The sequence below is a fragment of the Aethalodelphis obliquidens genome, unplaced genomic scaffold (genome assembly GCF_003676395.1).
Source record: "Aethalodelphis obliquidens isolate GAN/ISIS:26980383/991018 unplaced genomic scaffold, ASM367639v1 scaffold63, whole genome shotgun sequence".
NCBI lineage: Eukaryota > Metazoa > Chordata > Mammalia > Artiodactyla > Delphinidae > Aethalodelphis > Aethalodelphis obliquidens.
In genome coordinates, this window is record NW_020838007.1 from 6,168,445 (window position 1) to 6,184,753 (window position 16,309).

A 16,309-nucleotide genomic window follows, 5' to 3' on the forward strand; every position below is an offset into this window, starting at 1 on the left:
AGACAAACAAAGGAAAAGGTAGAGGCCCAGGGCTGGTCCTGTGAAAAGAAACAATGAGAACCACCTACTGCTACAGCCTGAAGGGTGCCAGAGCAAGAAGAAACACTTACGTAGCATTTAGTGTGTGTGAAGTACGGTTTGAAGTACTATTTGAAATACAGTACCTCAGTTAATCCTCACAAGAACCCTATAATGCTGAAATGCTTAAAGGCTCCTTGCATGAAGCAGAAGAGAAAGGGGTGTCCAAGAAGGTGGTGACAACGCAGTGATAATGTCTTTCCTGGGACTTAGAAAGGGGAGACAATCATATAGATTGCTGCTGCTTTAAAAAAAATGTAAAAAGGATCTGGTCCATACTTCCTAACATCAAACTTCTAAACCGTAGTCAATCATATGCCAACAATTGTAATTCCTAAAATAGGAAACTTCTTAGAACAAAGTGCATGATTATCTCCTACCTTTCATTAGTAATAATGATCTCTTTCCTTTCTTTTACTGACAAAAGTTAGTTTCACTGTCCCATCCGAGGTGGCAAGTGTCACAGACTCCCTGGCACTCTCACGCTGAGTCCCTTTAACAAAAACTGCTGTGTGATACCCAGCTTGGGGCCATGAGTGCAGGCCCACAAAGAGAATAAAGCTCGTTTCCCATACAGCTCCAGGATCAAATGGAACGTGTGTGAGAAATATAACACATTTTCTTAAAATAAATACAATTGCTTTACTGCCTGTTTATTCTCAATGGAATGAAAACTTGTCCTTCACCTTCTTCGAAGACTAAGAGTGGATTTTTCAAAAGACAGAGAGCTGTATAATGAGAAAAATAGCATCCTTTAATGCCTTTTTCATTTTCTGTCTAATTTGTTACAAAAGAATATTTGATGAGTAATTTGAATAACTCAAGAAATACTGAAGTTAACAATGACACTTTAATATCAGAACGTTTCCTACTTTACCACGTAAAACAAAGCAGCATAAGGAAAAAAGTGTTAGGAGTAAATGAGAATAGCACACATTTGCAGTCTACCATGAGAAAAAATTCAAGGCAAAATCAGTTTAATAAAAATCTGGACATAGTACATAAAAATAAATTCTTGACTTATATATGAAACTGCAGGTGTTACATGATACAAGTCTTTTTGTTTTTAAATCAGAGGTGTTTTGGATGAATAAAGCATTTATGATTGCTTTTTACTAACAAGAAATATTTCCTATCTCATTTGAAACCTTACTTACCTAGGACACATTGTTGAAAAAAGTTAGGCAAAATATGTCTTCCATTCCTTATGCCTCCTCTCTTCCCCATTCATAAGGTAGTGAAGTTCCTATTTACTTTAAGATTTTGGCCCCGATTCTCAGCAACAGAAACTATTCACAAATTGCTTTTTAAACATAACTGTTGAGGAAGCATTCAACTTAGAGGATAGCCACAGTATAAGTCACCAATGACTGCCAATGCACAGCATCAAAATAATTGGGGCTAAAGACATGGAAACAACCTAAATGTCCATCGACAGATGAATGGATAAAGAGGATGTGGTGTGTGTGTGTATATATATAATATATATGAATATTACTCAGCCATAAAAAAGAATGAAATAATGCCATTTGCAGCAATATGGACAGTCCTAGAGATTATCATACTACGCGAAGTAAATCAGAATGAGAAAGACAAATACCATATGATATCACTTATATGTGGAATCTAAAATATGACACAAATGAACATATCTATGAAACAGAAACAGACTCACAGACATAGAGAACAGACTTGTGGTTGCCAAGGGGGAGGGAAGGACTGGGAGGTTGGGATTAGCAGATGCGAACTCTTATATACAGGATAAATAAATAAGGTCCTACTGTATAGCACAGGGAACTATACTATAACTATATCTCAATACTGAGATAAACCATAATGGAAAAGAATATGAAAAATTATATACATGTATAACTGAGTCACTTTGCTGTACAGCAGAAATTAAACACAATATTGGAAATCAACCATATTTCAATAAAATTAAAAAGAAATAATCTGGACTACTTTACTATTAGAAGAACAAAGTGGCTGCCATGAATTAAAATTACATTCACATGGTTCAGCCTCGGTGTTAATGTTTTGGTTGTTGCTGTGATTACTGCCCTCCTTCCATCCCTCCCTGTAGGCACACAACTGTAATAGATGTTTTCCCCACTCAACAGTTTCTCCTGAATGAATGAATCAAAGAATGATTTGGTAATCTTTGAACATTCCACTGAAATGAATATCAAAATATTTAATTAGTTAATATATTCAAGCACTGAGTTTTAATTAAGAAGACACCGAGCTGCAAAACATTTATGAACAAATTAAAGCAACAATGCCTAAGGAACAAAAATGAGAGTCATTTGAATTACAAAAACGTGATTGAGTCTCAAGCCACAGCCCATTAGAAGGTATAAAACATCATTAATGAGGGTTACTGCACACAGCAGATTATATATAAAGACATACATCACAAGAGTAAAATCACAGACAGAACTTTTGTTAGTGCAAGAAAAGCACCACAGTTAGTGTAAAACTCATTCTTTATTTAGAGTTGCTCTTTTACTGCCAAATTATTAGGGTTTTCTCTGTTGGACTCTGTCTGCATGTAATAAACAGTGGGGAGAAGAAGAGAGAGAAATGAGGTGATTCTAAATGAGTAAAAGAAAATTAAGCTTTTCCCTGTCTTATTAAAGAAAAAAAATCGAATCCATGAACAGACATTAAAATTCTGTCCTAGGTGCTAGTTTACTGGCTGGAATGATGGAATTTGTGTTCTTCCTGGCCATCTCAGGATTTAAATAATTTTATGTGACAGAGCTGATGCGCTGATCGATAAAAAGACAACAATCATTTACACTGAGAGTTTAGTGCAATTTCAAGAATCCGCATTAACCACGCTGAGTGTTTGTAGTGGAATCAGTATACAAGCACCTCACTTAGTAAAGTGCCTCAGTGAAGTATGACTGAATTTTCAACACCAATGAATATGGATTAAAGAAAAATCAAATCAATCAAAAGAATGGGTTTTTTTGCAATCACACAATGACAGTATTTTTGAACACATAATTCTGTGCAAAATCCAGGAAAGCCAACAGATGTTCACTTCCATTTCTTCTTCTAGTATTTATCTTACCATTTGGGAAAAGCTTTCTTGTATTGCAGTTGATTACATGTGCATTTTGCAAATTTCCAGATGTGTTCAAATGTTTCAATCTACATTATGGCTTTATATTTTAGGTCCCTATGAGTCCCTAATCAGAGTTCTTATTTCTCTAAACATTAAATGAAATTGAAAATTTTCATATACCCCATTTAGACTGAGAGTATTATGGACATTTTTTTCCCAAACTAGTCTTTCTAGATATATTGGTCTTCCATCTACTCAATAGATAATCAGTCGCATTATGCTGTACTATAATAATGAATCCTTTGAAGAGAATATTCACTTTTTTCAAAAAAAAATATTTTTGACAGGTGAGTTTGAGATAATTTCCTCTCTCAAATTTGTGCCAATAAAATTTACCCATTTTAAGACAAGCATCCTTCCAGTAAAGGTAGCATCTGTAGTGGATTTCCCTGTAATGCTTATTGAACTGTTTGCCACGAGAATTGATCTCGATTCTAGCATTGTAGATTTCCACGATGGATATAGATAGTAAATTTGTTCATTTCAAGCTGCTAACACTGTAGAAGAGGGCATCATAGAGGCAGAATGCACAATGACCCCAGTCAATTCCAGGAATGCTTAGCCAGTAACAAGATGATGTTTCATAAAAGCAAAGCAGTGCTGAACTTGTAAAATCAGGCAGTATGACAGGTGTGAAAGAGCACGTGACATGATAAACTGAAATCTTCACAGAGTTAGAGCTGGGCCTGCTGAAATGATGTGAGACCTGCGTCTCAGACATCCTGACCAGCATCTGAATTTCTATTTTTATAGACATAAGAATACAAAGCCTGAGGATGTCTACAACTAACTAAGTAGTAAGGCTTCAAAGTCTCCAAAAACAACTAGAAAGGTGTAAAGGAAAAGAACAAAACCGTGCCTTAGCAAGGCAGATGATGGAAAACATGGGTAGTCGTTTGGGACACAACTGACACTTGAAAAAGATAAGAAGAGGGTTTCTGGGGACAGGACTAACATGGATTGCCCAAAGAAGTGTCATTTGAAAACTTAGACTTGGAAAGATCTATACAAAGATGAGGATGGCAATCCAACTGAAAGGGTTAGAAGGAAAGAAGCAACAAGAATAGAAAATGTGTGAAAGGAATTTTTATGAGAATAAAGTAGAGTGTTGGAGAGATGGTTAGGGTTTCAGCTTCCTTCAGTTTGGAGGCTCTGAAAGTGAATGACCTCTACCCTCTCATTTCATCGAGATGCCTCTGTGGTAGAACCTGGACTCCTGTCCTAACGGCCTGTTTTGCTGAGTTTGGGCAACTCAGACTGGTCAGAAACAAATGATGTTCTCAAGGCCACGGTCAGAGCGTCAATTTTCATTTAATAATAATTCAGCTTTCTGGAGTGAAAAAGTCTGACCCGCGGCCATAGGTCTGCTTGGGTCTTGGAAAGCCATCCAATGAGGGTGAGCCTGGGGTCATTCAGTTCGTGCAACCCCTCAGTGCCAAACAAATCAACCCAAAGGGCCTGGGCAGTGTCAGTGGCATAGCTTTTCTTGCAGAAATAATACCTTACATCTGGAACAGAGCTTCTACATATTTCAGAGTGTTCTCACTTACTGCACCTATGAGTGGCGATCTGAAATCCCTTACATGGGCTACTACTTTGAGTAAGTCAGCAAACTAAAACTTGTTTCATATCATCTTGCAGGGTTTTCAAATAAAAGTTCCTGTGATTCGACCCTAATGTGAATTCTCTATCAACTACACTTGTCTGTTTTTCATCTTGAGTCTGTGAACTGAAACTTACATATCTTATCAGGCAGAAAGAAGTCCAATGGATCCGCCTTGGATACTGTAGTGAAAACGTGATCAAAGAGAGGCCAGGTTTCAAAAGGTTAATGAACTAAAATTCTACAAAAGGCACAGGGAAAGGAACCCCACCCCCGGCCCTGTAGCCTTAATTGTGAATGTAAATGTTTCCTTGGAGAACGCTATTCAAAGGAACAGGTTATTTTTAAGGGAATCTACTCTGTTAGTACAAAATATCTGAATCCCTCTGAAACAAGTAGAAATTTCATTTATATAGATTAATGAGCTTATGACAAGTTCATACTCAAGAGTTATTCAGGCATTCCTTTGCTCCTTCCTACGAAGAATAAATTTATTTTATTCATTCACGGTAAAAGTTATACTTTGTAATTTCTTAGCTATATAAATCATCACACGATGAGAAATGAGGCCTACATCATGGTAATAAACTTAAATCTGTTCAAATAAAGACTTCACAATCATCTTTCCAATCACCTGTTTCTTTAAAAAAAACAGTTATACACCACATATTCAATTGAGAGATTAGCCAATTTACTGAAGGTTAAGGACTTAAAACTCCCTGTAAACAAAACAAACAAATCCATTTAAGGAATAGGGCTCACCTGACCTTGGGTAACTAAATTACAGGGAGCAATTACCTTTTAGGAGGAAAGCCACCTCCGAAAGGACTGGGGTTTTTTGTTTTTTTTTTTTTAACATCTTTATTGGAGTATAATTGCTTTACAATGGTGTGTTAGTTTCTGCTTTATAACAAAGTGAATCAGTTATACATATACATATGTTCCCATATCTCTTCCCTCTTGCGTCTCCCTCCCTCCCACCCTCCCTATCCCACCCCTCCAGGAGGTCACAAAGCACCCAGCTGATATCCCTGTGCTATGCGGCTGCTTCCCACTAGCTATCTATTTTACATTTGGTAGTGTTTATATGTCCATGCCACTCTCTCACTTTGTCCCAGCTTACCCTTCCCCCTCTCCATATCCTCAAGTCCTTCTCCAGTAGGTCTGTGTCTTTATTCCTGTCTTACCGCTAGGTTCTTCATGACATTTTTTTCTTAAATTCCATATATATGTGTTAGCATATGGTATTTGTCTTTCTCTTTCTGACTTACTTCACTCTGTATGACAGACTCTAGGTCTATCCACCTCATTACAAATAGCTCAAATTTCGTTTCTTTTTATGGCTGAGTAATTGTATAAGGACTGGGGTTTTTGTTCCTTGTCTTCAAAGAACAACCCACTTGCATCAGAATCAAACTCTTTACACAGTACTTGATCACCCCACATCAAAACCCTATCCTTCCCCTCAGTCCTTTCTTTTACTTAGAGTTCATAAAGATATGGGTTTACATGTTGACTGAGGTGTGGAGCAAATCCCCAGAAAACACATGTGAGATGACTTCAGTTTTCACCTAAAACCACCCCTTCTCCGCTTGGTACCTGACAGGTGCGCCTCGGCTGTGTGCAGGCTTCAGCAGGACCGTCACCGTGTTGTCGGTTTGATTCAAGGGCGTCTCAAGTTCATAAGCCGGCATGGAGGGTGCTGGGGAAGATGCATGAGATAGGAGACTCATGATTTCTGGTTTGTCTTTTCCATTTCCTTTCTACTTTCATTTACAATGAGCATTAAAAACACAGCACACTTAGTTTAAATTGCCTCTGTGAACCAACCACAAACAGCCTTTACGTACCTACCCAACCCTGAACATCAGGGACAGCTGTTAAAACCATCATGTGTTGACTTTGGTCTTGAGTTTAACCTGGGAGGGGGCACGAGGGGGGGCTTAGGAGGTGTTAGTAATACTGTTTCTCGATTCCAATTCTCGCTAAATGGGTGTAGCCATTACATCCATCCATACATGTACATCACTGTAATTAAATTGTAAATTGTAAAATAAATTTAATTTGTGTACTTTTCTGTACATATGCTTTTCTTAAAATATTAAATGCAAATTTAAGAAATAATTACTAGGAACATAAAACTGATCATTTCAGTTCTCCCATCTAAGTCAAGGTTTCTCGTGTACCAAATATCCATCCGGAGATCTGAAGAGGTCCTCAGGAGTCAGAGGGCCTGGCTGGACCTAGTGAGGCACCGGTGGGCTCTCTGGGAAAGCACAACCGAGGAAAAGATACTGAGTTGAAGTGAGAAAGGCTTGGGTTTGACTTTCTGTTGCCTTTTGTTTCGACCAGCATGAGAGCTTAGGCACAGTAATTCTCTCTGAAGCTTCAGTTAACTCATCTATCAAAAGAGGAGAAATTACCCTCCAGGGTTATTACGGGAATTCAAAGAGATAATAGATAGAGATGGGCAAATCTAGTTCTACAAATGTCAGCCCTCTTCCCAGGGCGGATCCCATTTCCAAGGCCATTTCCTGGCAGTCTTTGCTTTCTAGATTGTTCAGCTCGTTACTAGAAGATAACAGCTCTTCGGTAATTCTGTCTTCACGGTGCACAAGAGACATCTCTGCACGAAGGCTGTGACGCCGGCCGCAGAGGCACCGGCCTTTGTAAGGCCCTCAGGTCGGGTCCCTGATGAGGACAGTAGAGGCCAGTTTGGCGAGTATCGTTTTTTAAATCTCTTACATACAAGAAGCTTTTATGTAAAAGACATGGGTTATAGCTCAGGTCCATTCAATGGATCTTCTCAGCATTAAAATTAGCCCTAATTCTGTTAAAAATTAACTCCAGTTCATAACACAGAGCTACATTTTGGATAGAGAGTAGTTCTCTGAGGTCCATGGAAGTAGAAAATAGGGGCCCAGAATCCGTAATTTCTTTGAACCATAAAAATCAAATAGTTATTCTTGATGAGCCTTTGCAGGCTAACTAAAATGTCAGCTGGCTTTGCTTCGGGATAGAACTGTTGAACTTGGCGGGCTAGGAGCGGCCAGACTCACACCAACCAGAATTTTTACCTAATACAAATGGTAAAAGTGAATTATTTTTTCTAAAAGAATAGCCTCTTTAAGATAATAATCGTTGAAATATGGCTTCCATAGGGAGAAATTACCAAAAAAGGGGCTTGGAGATATGTACACTGGCACACATTACCTCTTTAAACAGATAATACCATCTTAATTTACATCCAGGGGTAAATTCACTTGATCAAGATCAGAGAAAAAGCACTGGGAAAAATTATAACTAGAACTCATATTTTCTGATTCCAGGCCCAGTGGTCTTTCTACTCAGGCATCTGTACAACTTATGTCATTTTCCTAACCTCTGAAGTATCCTTCCTCTTTTCCAACTCTCCATGTTGTTTTTACAAGCTAATGTCTTATATCAAACATCAAGTGTCTATTAAATTTCAAGTTAAGTTTGTGCTCATAAATTAACTCTTACACAATGCAAAGTTATCCCTTAAGTTATAATTGCTTAAAAACAAAATTCCAAACCTCACTCCTCCCTCAAAACCTAGTAGAAGGCTTAGAGTACTTGTGCTGTATTTCCTTCCCTTCCTTCAGTCCTAAAGAAAATCTCTCAAAGAATTAGGGATGAGGGACAACAGATATAAAAATCAGGCTAAGTATTACTTAGCTGACCCTGACTGATGAGAAGTTACTCCATCACCTGCCTCCTGCTCTTCTACCCCCAATCAAAACAGTCACAGCCCAAACCCAAATACTGCCCTACTCGGATCCAAAGGGGAAAATGTAGAAAAGGAAAGACGTCCCCTGGATCTGTGTTTATTGCTGCTGCACATCCCACACCAGATGGCAACTCCATTTCCTCTAGTCTGAAGCACAAAGACATTTTCTGCACAGGTGCACATGCCCAGAAATATTTCCCAAATTATGTCCTTTGTTGGATGGTGTAATTGAGTCTCTACAAGAAACAAGCTGGCGGATGTAAGTGCTTGGTGCCCCCCCTCTGTAGTAGCCTCTCTCTTGAGGACGTGAAACTGCTAACAGTGAAGGTCCCACGGAAGGCTGAGCCTTCTGGAAGGGACTCCACATAACGCTGCCTTTCTGCTGAGCACTCCCTTGTGAGAGACCTCGCTATGGAGACTTTCCCGACACTGCTGCTCTGGGAACTTGGGACTGCGAAGGGCTGAGAGTGCTGGGAACAGCATCTCCCACTCATGTCTGAGTTCTCCAACACACACTCTTAAAACAGTGCCTACCTCCTGATGCAGGACGACGATCCGAAGCTCCCAAATGATAAACATTTGCAGCGTTTCATTGAATTCCATAAGTCCGATTTTCATACTTACAAAAACATGAATTTACGTGTACGTTTGGGTGAGCTCTGCAGACTTGACAATGGGAATGAGAAAGTACCCAAATGCTACTTCTGATATAAGACACAGCTCATGAATGTACGATACCTGATATTTTGGTGGTGAACTGATTTGTTGCCGGGGGTCCAAAACCCTTAGCCGTGCTAGCTCGGATGGTGAAGGAGTATGTGGTTCCTGGATACAGTCCGAAAAACAGAAAGTGGGTTTCATTTCCCAGTTTTGAAACTCTTCCACTTTGATTGGATAGATCTATTTCTGGGTCAAAGGAACTGACTGCCTTGTAGGTGATCTGTAAGAGAAGACGGATGTGATGAAATACCTGAGGCAGATCGACCGAGACTGCATCTTTATCCAATAAGCCCTCCTGATGTATGCACTGTCAGACGCTTTATGATAAGCTGTCCTGCTCCCCTAGACTCTTCAAATCCTGGATCCAGTGAACGGGCACAGGAACTCAGCCAAAACTGTGATGAGTTATTACTTTAATAGACAGAGGAACTGCAAGCCAGTAGATTAGAACATAAAGAATGAGTTCAGGTTTAAGCTAATACCTTGAAGTTGTTTGTTTTCAAAGTGTCTTGTTGGAAAACTACATTACAGCTGGCTTAAAACAAAATAACAAAATAGACAACCAGCTCAAACAGATAAGGACCTGACAAGGCGAAGGCCTCATCTCTCATCCAGGGGTCAGAGTCTGATTTTGCCCTGAATAGGATTACCGTATGCTGGTAAAAAGGGCACTTTTAAGCGTTTTCCTTAGTGTGGGCAAAGATATCTGCTCCTAGATGCGTGTCAGTAGCCCTTAATGCTGTGACTGTGGTGTTTGCAATATGTCCTATTTACTTTTTTCTTTAGAGCAATGCTGTCCAATAGGACTGTCAGGATGGGAATGCTCTATTCTGCACTATTCAATGTGGTGGCCCCTAACCACAAGTGGCCACAGAGCACTAGAAACATGGCCGGTGAGACGGCAGAACTGAAAAATTTACTTCATTTTATTATTATTTTTTAAAATCATTAAAAAAAATTGAAGTTACTTGATTTACAATGTTGTGTTAGTTTCAGGTATACAGCAAAGTGATTGTATAATTATACATACATATATACATATTGTTTTCCAGATTCTTTTCCATTATAGGTTATTACAAGATACTGAGTATACTTCCCTGTGCTATACAGTAGGTCCTCGTGGGTTATCTATTTTATATATAGTAGTGTGTATATGTTCATCCTAAACTCCTGATTTATCCCTTCCTCCCTTCCCCCTTCGGTAACCATAAGTATCTCTTCTATGTCTGTGAATCATTTTATTTTAATTAACTAAAATTTAAATTTAAATTGCTCTGAATGACTAGGAGTTTCCATTTTGGACACAGTGCAATTCTGGAAGCTTTATGTTTGCCACGTGACAGGTGTTCAAATCACCCTGGATGAGTCTGGATTGTGTGAAAATAAATATAACATAGGTGTCTTTAAATTTTGCCCTTTCAAATGATGTCTTAAAAAATTTCACTCTAGGGCTTCCCTGGTGGCGCAGTGGTTGAGAGTCCGCCTGCCGATGCAGGGGACACGGGTTCGTGCCCCGGTCCGGGAAGATCCCACATTCCGCGGAGCGGCTGGGCCCATGAGCCATGGCTGCTGAGCCTGTGTGTCGGAGCCTGTGCTCTGCAATGGGGGAAGAAAAAAAAAGGAGAGCCCAAAACAACAAAAAAAAAAAAAAAAAAAAAGTCACTCTAAGTAGTTCATCAACTCTTCAAGAACATGCATTTTAGGGGTGATTACTAATTTCTCCTCCTTGTAAAGGCATAATTTTTAAATGTGGCATATTCAAAAGTTTTAAATTGCAAAACTGAGCACCTTTCTTGCTTTTAGATAGGTTAAAGTTACTGATAATTTATGTGCATGAACACTAACACTGTTATTATACCAACTGATAATTGACATTCTTTCTTCTTATATTTATAGTATGTCATTATAATTAAGGAGACCTCTCTGAAAGAATATTTAGATTGAGTCAACTATGCTTTGGCAAGAAAATGTTTGCTGTATATATTAATCACCGCCGTGCATGACACCATCAGAGTCAGGCAGAAGATCTGCTGTTAACCCTCTCATGGGCTTCCCTCGTGAGGTTCCTCTGAGTCAAGAGACAAGACCACGTACACCAGCAGCTGCTGTCGGGGGAATTCAATGTCACTGCTTTGCGCTTAGCTGCGCACTTTGAACTCCATCCTGAGAGCTCCAGAGAAGAGGTAGAGAAGGCAGATCTAAGCTGTGACAACATAACTGCTCCTCCAAATTTATTAATTCCCTCATTCACAGCAACTTCACTGCACGTCTCTTGTGTGCCAAGCACTGTACTCCGGGCTAGCCGGGGTCTCATGTGGTGATTCAAACACAGTACCTGGCGGGGGGAAGGTAGCAGTCTGGTGGTAAGGGGAGACCCAACCCAGCAGTGAGGATGCAGTATAATTAGCATAAGGACTGGCCTTATGAAAAACTTGAATGGGATACAAATGTGTACGGGACAAAGTTCAAACTTCTGAGTTCCCTGCTTAAGACTTGCCTACACCTTCTTCTCTAAACTTCTTTCTTTTTCTTTTTTTTTTTAACATTTTAATTGGAGTATAATTGCTTTATAATGGTGTGCTAGGTTTTGCTGTATCACAGAGTGAATCAGCTATACGTATATATATATCTCCATATCTCCTCCCTCTTGTGTCTCCCTCCCACCCTCCCTATCCCACCCCTCTAGGTGGTCACAAAGCACTGAGCTCATCTCCCTGTGCTATACAGCTGCTTCCCACTAGCTAGCTATTTTACATTTGGTAGTGTATATATGTCCATGCCACTCTCTCACTTTGTCCCAGCTTACCCTTCCCGCTCCCCGTACCCTCAAGTCCATTCTCTATGTCTGCATCTTTATACCTGTCCTGCCCCTAGGTTCTTCAGAACCATTGCTTTTTTTTGGTTTTTATTTTTAGATTCCATATATATGTGTTAGCATACGGTATTTGTTTTTCTCTTTCTGACTTACTTTACTCTCTATGACAGTCTCTAGATGCATCCAACTCACTACAAATAACTCAGTTTCGTTTCTTTTTATGGCTGAGTAATATTCCATTGTATATTTGTGCCACATCTTCTTTATCCATCTGTGAATGGACACTTAGGTTGCTTTCATGTCCTGACTATTGTAAACAGAGCTGCAATGAACATTGTGGTACATGATCTTTTTGAATTATGGTTTTCTCAGGGTATATACCCAGTAGTGGGATTGCTGGATCATATGGTGGTTCTACTTTTAGTTTTTTGAGGAACCTCCATACTGTTCTCCATAGTGGCTGTATCAATTTACATTCCCACCAACAGTGCAAGAGGGTTCCCTTTTCTCCACATGCTCTCCAGCATTTACTGTTTGTAGACTTTTTGATGACGGCCATTCTGACTGGTGTGAGGTGATACCTCATTGTAGCTTTGATTTTCATTTCTCTAATGATTAGTGATGTTGAGCATCCTTTCATGTGTTTACTGGCAATTTGTATATCGTCTTTGGAGAAATGTCTATTTAGGTCTTCTGCCCATTTTTGGATTGGGTTGTCTGTTTTTTGATATTGAGCTGCATGAGCTGCTTGTATATTTTGGAGATTAATCCTTCGTCAGTTGCTTCATTTGCAAACATTTTCTCCCATTCTGACGGTTGCCTTTTTGTCTCATTTATGCTGTGCAAAACCTTTTAAGTTTCATTATGTTCCATTTGTTTATTTTTGTTTTTCTTTTCATTTCTCTAGGAGGTGGGTCAAAAAGGATCTTGCTGTGATTTATGCCACAGAGTGTTCTGCCTATGTTTTCCTCTAAGAGTTTTATAATATCTGGCCTTACATTTACGTCTTTAATCCATTTTGAGTTTATCTTTGTGTATAGTGTTAGGGAGTGTTCTAATTTCATTCTTTTACATGTAGCTGTCCAGTTTTCCCAGAAACAATTATTGAAGAGGCTGTCTTTTCTCCATTGTATATTCTTGCCTCCTTTATCAAAGATAAAGTGACCATAGGTGCATGGCTTTATCTCTGGGCTTTCTATACTGTTCCATTGATCTGTATTTCTGGTTTTGCTCCAGTAGCATACTGTCTTGATTACTGTAGCTTTGTAGTATAGTCTGAAGTCCGGGAGCCTGATTCCTCCAGCTCTGTTTTTCTTTCTCAAGATTGCTTTAGCTATTCGGGATCTTTTGTGTTTCCATACAAATTGTGAAATTTTTTGTTCTCGTTCTGTGAAAAATGCCATTGGTTGTTTGATAGGGATTGCACTGAATCTGTAGATTGCTTTGGGGGGTATAGTCACTTTCACAATGTTGACTCTTCCAATCCAAGAATATGGTATATCTCTCCACCTATTTGTATCATCTTTAATTTCTGTCATCAGTGTCTCATACTTTTCTGCATACAGGTCTTTTGTCTCCTTAGGTAGGTTTATTCCTAGGTATTTAATTCTTTTTGTTGCAGTGGTAAATGGGAGTGTTTCCTTAATTTCTCTTTCAAATTCTTCATCATTAGTGTATAGGAATTCAGGAGATTTCTGTGCACTAATTTTGTATCTTGCAACTTTACCAAATTCACTGATGAGCTCTAGTAGTTTTCTGGTAGCATCTTTAGGATTCTCTACGCATAGTTTCATGTCATCTGCAAATAGTGACAGTTTTACTTCTTCTTTTCCGATTTGGACTCCTTTTATTTCTTTTTCTTTTCTGATTGCTGTGGCTAAAACTTCCAAAACTATGTTGAATAATAGTGGTGAGACTGGGCAATCTTGTCTTGTTCCTGGTCTTAGAGGAAATGCTTTCAGTTTTTCACCATTGAGAACAATATTGGCTGGGGGTTTGTCATATATGGCCTTTATTATGTTGAGGTAAGTTCCCTCTATGCCCACTTCCTGGAGGGTTTTTATCATAAATGGGTGTTGAATTTTGTCAAAAGCTCTTTCTGCATCTATTGAGATAATCATATGGTTTTTATCCTTCAATTTGTTAATATGGTGTATCACATTGACTGATTTGCATATATTGAAGAATCCTTGCTTTCCTGGGATAAACCCCACTTGATCATGTGTATGACCTTTTAAATGTGCTGTTGGATTCTGTTTGCTAGTATTTTGTTGAGGATTTTTGCATTTATATTCATCAGTGATACTGGCCTATAGTTTTGTTTTTTTGTGACATCTTTGTCTGGTTTTGGTATCAGGGTGATGGTGGCCTTGTAGAATGAGTTTGGGAGTGTTCCTCCCTCTGCTATATTTTGGAAGATTTTGAGAAGGAAAAGTGTTAGCTCTTCTCTAAATGTTTGATAGAATTCACCTGTGAAGCCATCTGGTCCTGGGCTTTTGTTTGTTGGAAGATTTTTAATCACAGTCTCAATTCCAGTGCTTGTGATTGGTCTGTTTATAGTTTCTATTTCTTCCTGGTTCAGTCTCAAAAGGTTGTGCTTTTCTAAGAATTTGTCCATTTCTTTCAGGTTGTCCATTTTATAGGCATATAGTTGCTTGTAGCAATCTCTCATGATCCTTTGTATTTCTGAAGTGTCAGTTGTTACTTCTCCTTTTTCATTTCTAATTCTGTTGATCTGAGTCTTTTCCCTTTTTTTCTTGATGACTCTGGTTAATGGTTTATCACTTTTGTTTATCTTCTCAAAGAACCAGCTTTTAGATTTTGTGATCTTTGCGATTTTTTCCTTCATTTCCTCTTCATTTATTTCTGATCTGATCTGATCTTTATGATTTCTTTCCTTCTGCTAACTTTGGGTTTCTTTTGTTCTTCTTTCTCTAATTGCTTTAGGTGTAGGGTTAGGTTGTTTATTTGAGACGTTTCTTGTTTCTTGAGGTAGGATTGTATTGCTATAAACTTTCCTCTTAGAACTGTTTTTCTGCATCCCACAGGTTTTGGGTGGTCGTGTTTTCATTATCATTTGTTTCTAGGTATTTTTAAATTTGCTCTTTGATTTCTGCAGTGATCTCTTGGTTATTCAGTAGTGTATTGTTTAGCCTCCATGTGTTTGCATTTTTTACAGTGTTTTTCTTGTAATTGATATCTAGTATAGCGTTGTGGTCAGAAAAGATACTTGATACGATTTCAATTTTCTTAAATTTAGCAAGGCTTGATTTGTGACCCAAGATATGATCTATCCTGGAAAATGTTCCATAAGCGCTTGAGAAGAAAGTGTATTGTGTTGTTTTTGGATGGAATGTCCTATAAATATCAATTAAGTCCATCTTGTTTAATGTGTCATTTAAAGCTTGTGTTTCTTTATTTATTTTCATTTTGGATGATCTGTCCATTGGTGAAAGTGGGGTGTTAAAGTCCCCTACTATTATTGTGTTACTGTCAATTTCCCCTTTTATGGCTGTTAGCATTTGCCTTATGTATTGAGTTGCTACTATGTTGGGTGCATAAATATTTACAATTGTTATATCTTCTTCTTGGATCGATCCCATGATTATTATGTAGTGTCCTTCTTTGTCTTTCGTAATAGTCTTTATTTTAAAGTCTATTCTGTCTGATATGAGAATTGCTCCTCCAGCTTTCTTTTGATTTCCATTTGCATGGAATATCTTTTTCCATCCTGTCACTTTCAGTCTGTATGTGTTCCTAGGTCTGAAGTGGGTCTCTTGTAGACAGCATATATACAGGTCTTATTTTTGTAACCATTCAGCCAGTCTGTGTCTTTTAGTTGGAGCATTTAATCCATTTACATTTAAGGTAATTATCGATATGTATGTTCCTCTTACCATTTTCTTAATTGTTTGGGGTTTGTTATTGTATGTGTTTTCCTTCTCTTGTGTTTCCCACTTAGAGAAGTTCCTTTAGCATTTGTTGTAGAGCTGGTTTGGTGGTGCTGAATTCTCATAGCTTTTGCTTGTCTGTAAAGGTTTTAATTTCTACGTCAAATCTGAATGAGATCCTTGTTGGGTAGAGTAATCTTGGTTTTAGGTTTTTCCCTTTCATCACTTTAAATATGTCCTGCAACTCCCTTCTGGCTTGCAGAGTTTCTGCTGAAAGATCAGCTGTTAACCGTATGGAGATCCCCTTGTATGTTATTTG

The 16,309-nt window shown here is 38.5% G+C and overlaps 1 protein-coding gene across 2 annotated transcripts in view; it reads right to left on the reverse strand.

The window, feature by feature from the left end:
* Positions 1-16,309, reverse strand: part of PTPRM (protein tyrosine phosphatase receptor type M) — a 759,173-nt gene that overhangs the window by 287,135 nt on the left and 455,729 nt on the right. For both annotated transcript variants that reach the window (XM_027088510.1, XM_027088508.1), the window contains exons 10-11: positions 9,304-9,505; positions 6,414-6,516 (exon numbers count right to left, since the gene is read on the reverse strand). In XM_027088510.1, coding sequence (XP_026944311.1) covers positions 6,414-6,516; positions 9,304-9,505 — 305 coding nt within the window. The remainder of the gene's footprint in view (positions 1-6,413; positions 6,517-9,303; positions 9,506-16,309) is intronic.